Raw genomic sequence first — 8,031 nt, 5'->3', positions numbered from 1 at the left:
TTTCCCTGCCGTACCCCCCCCCCCGCCCGCCCCCCAGAGATTCAAAAGCTTGGTTTCCATTTTCCCTTCTCGCGTCACTGTTTTCCTTGTGCCTTTCTTCCTTTCCCCTTCCGTCTCCCCCGTTCCCCTTCCCGTTTGTTGTTCATGATTTCAGAGTGAAAGCTTTTGATTTTTGTCCATTTAGCGCGCTGTTTGTCACAGACGGCTTTTATCGGATTGAGGTAAAGACCGTCCATTCAGATTTTCTGTGGGGTTTTCTTTTTCATCACGAATGGGTGTTGGGCCTCGTCAAATGTTTTTTCTTCGTCTCCTGAGAGGATGATATGGTTTTTTGCTTTTGTTTTTTGAGGCAGGGTCTCCCTGTGTAGCCCAGGCTGGTCTCTAACTCACATACCCACCAGCCTCAGACTTCAGAGTGCTGAGATCACAGGTGTGCGCCACCACGCCTGACTTCTAAATCCCCTTTGGATGGATAAAATTCAGAAGGTCTTTGTGTTGACCTGATCATTTTCTGTCTTGACTCTGTCACTAGGCATTTCTTGGGCACCTGCTATGTGCTACGGACTACACTGGCCGCAGGGAGCTCACTGACTAGTAGGGTGTGGAGATGGTGAATTTATTCCCGGGAGGCCTCACACATAGGCAGACCTGGAAGTCAGAGAGAAGAGGAAGTGGCTGGGCTGGCAGTGAGGGCAGGCTCCCTCCACCAGGATGAGGGCAAGGTGGGCAGAAACAGCATCCAAGCTGAAGTCTGCAGAATAACGTCACAGGTGGTGGGTGCTGCTGTGCAAAGGCCCTGGGGTTGGAACAAGCTGAGGTGTTCACAGGAACGGCAGGAGCTCACGGTCTAGGTGGGTGGGAGGAGTGAGGCTGGGCTGGAGTAGCCCTGAGGGATAAAGCCTATGAGTCCCCCTGACCAAATCAGACTTATCCCAAGGGTGCAAGAATGGTTCAACATACATAAATCAATAAACGTGTACACTGTATTAGCAGAGTCGAGGACAAAAACCATATGATCATCTCAGTAGACGCAGAAAAAGCATTTGATAAAATTAAACACCCATTCATGATTTAAAAAAAAAACTACAGAAAATTATAATAGATGGTCTTTATCTCAACCTGATAAAGGCTGTCTATGAAAAACCAACAGCAACATCATACTAAATGGTCAAAAACTGAAAACCTTCATGCTGAAATCAGGAACAAGTCAAGGATGTCCACTATCACCCCTCCTGTTCAATATAGTTCTAGAAACATTAGCCAAAGCAATTAGACAAGAGAAAGAAATAAAGGAATAAAGATAGGAGAGGAGGAAGTTAAACTGTCACTATTTGCTGACGATATGATACTCTATATTGAAGACCCAAAAACTCTGCCAAAAGACTGCTAGACTTAATTGACAGATTCAGTAGAGTAGATGGATACAAGGTCAACACTCAAAAATTGATAGCCTTCTTATACACAAATAACAGACTCAGAGAGAGAAAAATTGGGGAAACAATTCCTTTCACAATAACACCCCCAAAAATGAAATATCTAGGAATCAATGAAAGAAGCAAAAGACCTCTACGTTGAGAACTACAGCACTCTGAAAAAAGAGATCAAAGAGGATATAAAAAAATGGAAAGATGCTGGGTATGGTGGCACACGTGTAATCCCAGCACTCGGGAGGCTGAGGCAGGAGGTTCGTTGTGAGTTCGAGACCAGCCTGGGCTACATAGTGAGTGCCAGGTCAGTCTCAACTACATAGTGAGACCCTGTCTCAAAAAAAAAAACAAAACAAAAAATGGAAAGACATCCCCTGCTCCTGGGTAGGAAGAATCAACACAGTGAAAATGGCCATACTACCAAAACTGCTATACAGATTCAATGCAATGCTGATTGAAATACCAACAGTATATTTCACAGTACTTGAGAATACAATTCAAAAATTCATTTGAAACCAGAAGAGACCTAGTTAGCAAAAGCCATTCTAGGCAACAGAGACATGGCAGGGGGCATCATAGTTCCCATCTTGAAACTATACTACAAAGCCACTGTGATAAAAACAGCATGGTACTGGCAAAGAAACAACCTGAAGATCAGTGGAATAGATTAGATGATGCAGAAACGACTCCAGATATACCCAGCCACCTCATCCTTTTTTTTTTTTTTTAAACACGGTTTCACTATGTAGTTGAGACTGGCCTGGATCTCATTACATAGCCCAGGCTGGTCTCGAACTCACAGTGATCCTCCTGCCTCAGCCTCCCGAGTGCTGGGATTATAAGTGTGTGCCACCACGCCTGGCAGCTACCTCATCTTTGACAAAGGAGCCAGCCATCCTCATTGGAGGAAAGATAGCCTCTTTTTAATAAGTGGTGTTGGAAAAACTGGCTTTCAACTTGCCAAAGATTAAAACTACATTCTTATCTTTCACCATACACTAAACTAAAATCCAAGTGGATTAAAGATCTAAATGTCAAAACAGAAACATCAGACTTACTGGAAAATAAATTAGAACTCTCAAAGACATTGGCATAGGAGAAGACTTTATATATATTTTGTTGTTGTTGTTTTTGTTTTTTTGAGACAGTCTCACTGTATAGTTGAGACTGACCTGGAACTCACTATGTAGCTCAGCTGGTCTCAAACTCACAGTGATCCTCCTGCCTTAGCCTCCCAAGTGCTGGGGTTACAGGTGTGTGCCACCAGAGAAGACTCTATCTTTATGAACAAATCCTCAGCAGCATGAGAATTTGCACAAAGAATCAACAACTGGGATCTCGTTTTTTCAGTGCAAGAGAAAACACCAACAATGTGGGAAAAAAATTTTACCAGCTCCTCAGACAAAGGATATATAAAGAACTCAAAAAGAATAAGACCCCCACCCAGATACAAAGACCCTGTTCAAAAATGGGCATCTGAAATGTACAGACATTTCTCAGACAAGTGAAAGCAGCAAATAAATATATGAAAAAATGTTCCACATCACTGGTCATTTGAGAAATGCAGATGAAAACAACACTGAGATTCCACCTCACCCCACAAAGAATGGCTGCTATCAAGAAATCACACAATAACAAATGTTGGTGGGTTTGCGGGGAGAAAGGAACCCTTCTCCATTGTTGGTGGGAGTGCAGACTGTGCAACCACTATGGAAATCAATATGGAGAGACCTCAAAGAGCTGGGAGTAGAGGTTCCATCTGACCCAGCCATCCCTCTGGTGGGTATCTTTCCAAAAGAATTCAAAGAATGATATCATAGATATATACGCGCACCCCTGTTTATAGCGGCACAGTTTGTAACAGCTAAAACTTGGAAACAGCCCATTTGCCCCTCAGTTGGAGACTGGATCAAGAAGATGTGATTTTTCCATAAAATGGAATACTACTCAGCCATAAAGAGTAAGAAACTACCGGCCGGGGATTTATCTCTGGTGCTGTCACCTGCCTCGCAAGTGCAAGGACCCGAGTTCAATCCCTGGAACCAAAAACAACAAGAAAACAAGAAACTAGGGCCAGGGTTTTAGCCCAGTGGTGCCTCCGCCTGCCTCGCAAGTGCAAGGTCCCAAGTTTGATCCCTGGTCCAAAAAAAAAAAAGAATAAGAAAGTAGAGACATTTATAGCTCAACGGATGCACATTGAGGGTGTACTCTGTTTTTTTGGTACTGGGGATCAAACTCGGGACTGAGCTGAATCCCCGGCCCCGAGGCTATACGCTTAGGTGAAGTAAAAAGGACACACTCGAGTAAATAAATTTCTCTGCTGTGAAAAACTAAAAGTGTAAATAAGGTTCAAATGGCGTAATCGATAGTACGAAACAGGAAGGAAATGGCTAAAGGGGAGGGGAGATGAAAGAAGGGAAAAGAAAAAAATGTGACAAAAGGCAAAAATGGAAACAAAGTCTTTGTAAAAAGGGAAGGGTGACGGGGTGAAGGGAGGGCAGGGGAAAAAACAAGAACCAAGATACAGCATGGAAAGGTACCAGGTCCCCATGATGAATGTAACCGTACTGTTTGCACCAATAAACTTAACAGGGAAAACAAACACATAAATAAGTAAAAAGTCTGTGAGCCCGGGCCCTTCATGAGAAGGGGACGCAGGGGACGCGTGGCGAGGCAGGCGCAAGCAGGGACGGAGCCGGGATGGAAGCCGTACCCGCACTCTGGGGCCGGCCGCTTGTGCGGCAGGGAGCTCCCTGTCTCGAGGTGACCGGGCCGCCACCTCTTGCGTTAGGGATCTAACCCGTGGGAATAAGGGCCCAGCACAGGTGCTTTCTGTCCCCAGGTGTAAAACGTGTGGCGAATACATCTACAAGGGGAAGAAATTCAACGCCCGCAAGGAGACAGTGCAGAACGAGGTGTACCTGGGCCTGCCCATCTTCCGCTTCTACATCAAGTGCACGCGCTGTCTGGCGGAGATCACGTTCAAGGTATCAGCCGGGCCGACCTCCACCTGGACCCCTCAGGTGGGATCCAGCAGGGAGGGCCCTGGGCTTCCCGATCGCGTGCCCTCCCTGCAGGCAGAGCGGCTCCTGGGACGCAGACAGAGTGCTGAGGGAAATGTTCACAGCAACCTTGCTTGTGAAGGCAAAGAGCTGCCAAGGTTGGGGTACACACTTGGCATCTCAGCCACCGTGGAGGCTGAGGCAGGAGGACCGCTTAGTATGACTGTCTCAAGGGCGAGGGATGTAACTCACTGTGAAGGCCCTGGGTCCCGCTCTAGGACTACAAAAACACCCACCCCGGGGATGTAGCTCAGTGGTTCCGCCGCTTGCCTCGCAAGCACAAGGACCTAAGTTCAATCCCCGATAACAAAACAAAACACTCAGGCCTGGGCTTTCCACAGAGAGGCCGGGAGTCCTAGAAAGACAGGTCTGTCCCCGCCAAAGCAGTATGACAAGGGAAAGGACAAAAAAAGCTGACAGGAAGAGCGGGGACCTGGGAGATGGCCACACGCTTCCGCTGCCCAGGCGTGCAGGAGGTGACGTCCGCCCGTCCCCCAGACAGACCCGGAGAACACGGACTACACCATGGAGCACGGGGCCACGCGGAACTTCCAGGCCGAGAAGCTCCTGGAGGAGGAGGAGAAGCGGGTGCAGAAGGAGCGGGAGGACGAGGAACTGAACAACCCCATGAAGGTGTGCGCGGTGCGGGCGGTGAGGTCACAGAGCTCTGAGAGCTGCGCCCTCCTCCTGTGTGACCCGGTGTGTCACATCCATCTTACGGCCTTACGCAGGAAGAGGTAGTTTCTCGGAAGAAGCAAAGCAGGGAGGTGTGGCGGGTCACGGGGAGGGGACAGCGGGTGGCCTTGATGACGGCCCCTGGTCAGACACCAGTGAGAATAAAAGTGAATGTGGTGGGTGCGGAGGTGTACCCTGGGAGGCTGAGGCAGGAGGGTTGCAAATTGAATCCCAGCCTGGGCAACTCAGCAAAACCCTCTCTTTTTCAAAAAGTAAAAGTGCTGGGGCCTGGTTCAGGGGTGAGCACTTACCTTGCATGTGTGAGGACCTAGGTTCCGCTACCAGCCCCCAGCAACACACACAAAAGTGAAAGCAGGGGTCCTTCGCTGCCCTTGGGTTCAAATCTCAGGCCTCCACCGTATCTTTCTCTGTCGTGTTACCGCGTCAGCCGCAGTGTCCCCGAGGCCAGCCCGAGTGGGCCCTAGCCCGTGCCCACCTGGCCCACAGGTGCTGGAGAACCGCACGAAGGACTCAAAGCTGGAGATGGAGGTGCTGGAGAACCTGCAGGAGCTCAAGGACCTGAACCAGCGGCAGGCGCACGTGGACTTCGAGGCCATGCTGCGGCAGCACCGGCTGTCGGAGGAGGAGCTGCAGCAGCGGCAGCAGGAGGAAGACGAGCGTGAGACCGCGTGAGTCTGCAGGGCCTTCGCCGGCTGCTCTGCTGCTCTGTCCCTCTGTCCCCGTGTCCTTGCAGACCGGCCCACGGCTCCTCTGGGGTCACCTATTCTGCACCCCCATCTCACTCTGTCCCCTGTGGCGTCTGTGTTGGGGAAAACCCGGGTGCTAGATCCCCGGGCGCCCCAGGACTCAGCACGCGGCTGACTGTCCTTGTGGCTGGTTTTTGGTTTGCGTTTTAATTTGTCAGCACTGGGAATTGAGCCCAGGACCTTTGCACCGAGCTACATTGACAGCTCTCGATTATTTTTTTTATTTTGAGGCAGGGTTTTGCTAAGTCGCTAAGTTTTGACTGGACTCAAGCTTGTGATGCTGCTGCCTCAGCTCCCAGAGAGCTGGGATGACGGGCGTGCATCACCACCCCGGCTTCTCACTGTTTTCGGGGAGCTGGGCGTGGAACCCAGAGCCTCGTGCATTCTAGGACGGCGCTAAGCACGGAGCCGCGCCCCGGTGGTTTGTAGAGCGACGGACGCAGCAGAGGAGGCCACCTGGACAGGCAGTGCAGCTGGGGAGACCCAAGCCCTCCCCTGGGTCGTGCTGGTGTCCTCCGTTCTCCCCTCAGAGCCTTCCGGCTTCTCCTGTGTCCCCACACCTAGGACAGGGTCAGCGCGCGTGGCTGCTCAGTAGGCTCCTTGGGGCGACAGGTCAGTGTCACTGTGACTGCGGTACAGTGCGGCACCTGTGTGTGCTGGGCCCGCTCTGACTCCTTCCTCTCCTAATACCCTGGAGGCTGGCATGGTCGGCACCAGGGTCCAGGGACTGAGGTCTCGTTGGCTGGTGCAGTCACCCAGACAGGGTGGGAATCCAGATAGGTTGCTCTAGAGTCCCTGACCGTTCCACAGTCACCAGGAAACACAGGAAAGTTACTTTTCTTTTGTTTTGATTTTTTGAGACAGGGTCTTACTATGTAGTTCAGGCTGGCCTCAAACTTGTGGCAATCCTCCTGCCTCAGCCTCTCGAGTGCTGGAATTACAGGCATGTGCCACCATCAAGCAGGAAAGTTAATTTTAAAACATCTAATCAGGCCTATCAATCCAGCACTCTTGGAGGCTAAGGCAGGAGGATCACAAGTCCATCCCAGCCGAGGCAACTTAGTGATTTAGCAAGACTGTGTCTCAAAATTTTAAAAGGGTCTGGGGATGGATCTCGGTGCACAGGCTCTGAGTTCAATCCCCAGAACTACAAAATTCAAAAGCACAGCCGTCTGCTCCCGCCCCTGCTGTATGGGGTAGATGCAGAGTACGTCCCAGCCCCACGGTCTGCCACACAGGGCTCTCCTGGAGGAGGCTCAGAAGCGAAGGCTCCTGGAGGACTCGGACTCAGAGGACGAAGCTGCATCAGCCCCACCGGCCCCGCCAGCCCTGCGGCCCCAGCCCACCGCCATCCTGCATGAGGTCAGCTGGCTGCCGGCCCTGTGCCCAGGGGATGGGGAAGCAGGCGCCGCGGGCTCTGCCCTTGGATGGGTGTGAAGGACAGGGGGGCAGTGCCTGTAAGTCCTTGGGGACTGTCCCTCTCCAGCCTGGCGAAGAGGCTGTGGAAAGGGACATGCATCACTGGCTTGTGTGGGTCCTTGCCATGATCATAGAAATTAAAACTAGAGGGGCAGGTGTGTGGCGCACACCTGTTATCCCAGAACTGGGGAGGCTGAGGCAGGCGGATCACTACAAGTTCGAGGCCAGCCTAGACTTCATAGCAAGACCTTGTTTAAAAAAAAAACAAGGGGCCAGGGATTTAGCTCAGTGGTTCCACTGCCTGCCTCACAAGTGCAAGGTCCCGAGTTTGATCCCCGGTACAAAACAAAACAAAACAAAAACTTAAAATACAAATTACAGAAAAAGTTTTAATTGTAAAGTAAGAGCAAAGACAGGGAAAGACTGCTATTTTGTGTGTGTGTGTGTGTTGTTTGTTTGTTTGTTGAGATGGGGTCTCACTATGTAGATGAGACTGACCTGGAACTCACTATGTAGCCCACACTGGTCTCAAACTCACAGAGATCCTCTTGCCTCAGCCTCCCAAGTGCTGGCATTATAGGCGTGTGCCACCACACCTGGCTGAAAATTGTTGTTTTATTTTGGGTTTTTTGGTGTTTTTTTTTTTTTTTTTTTTTTTTTTTTTTTTTTTTCACGGGTCAA

At 50.3% G+C, this 8,031-nt stretch overlaps 1 protein-coding gene across 4 annotated transcripts in view; it reads left to right on the top strand.

The window, feature by feature from the left end:
* The window catches only part of Yju2 (YJU2 splicing factor homolog), a 16,103-nt gene that overhangs the window by 4,269 nt on the left and 3,803 nt on the right, over positions 1 to 8,031 (top strand). For all 4 annotated transcript variants that reach the window (XM_010634827.3, XM_010634825.3, XM_010634826.3 and 1 more), the window contains exons 3-6: positions 4,270 to 4,414; positions 4,988 to 5,122; positions 5,672 to 5,853; positions 7,170 to 7,293. In XM_010634827.3, the coding sequence (XP_010633129.1) occupies positions 4,270 to 4,414; positions 4,988 to 5,122; positions 5,672 to 5,853; positions 7,170 to 7,293 (586 nt within the window). The remainder of the gene's footprint in view (positions 1 to 4,269; positions 4,415 to 4,987; positions 5,123 to 5,671; positions 5,854 to 7,169; positions 7,294 to 8,031) is intronic.

The sequence above is a fragment of the Fukomys damarensis genome, unplaced genomic scaffold (genome assembly GCF_012274545.1).
Source record: "Fukomys damarensis isolate Sample0158 unplaced genomic scaffold, DMR_v1.0_HiC HiC_scaffold_37, whole genome shotgun sequence".
Lineage (NCBI taxonomy): Eukaryota > Metazoa > Chordata > Mammalia > Rodentia > Bathyergidae > Fukomys > Fukomys damarensis.
This window is presented reverse-complemented; position numbering and strand designations above follow the sequence as displayed.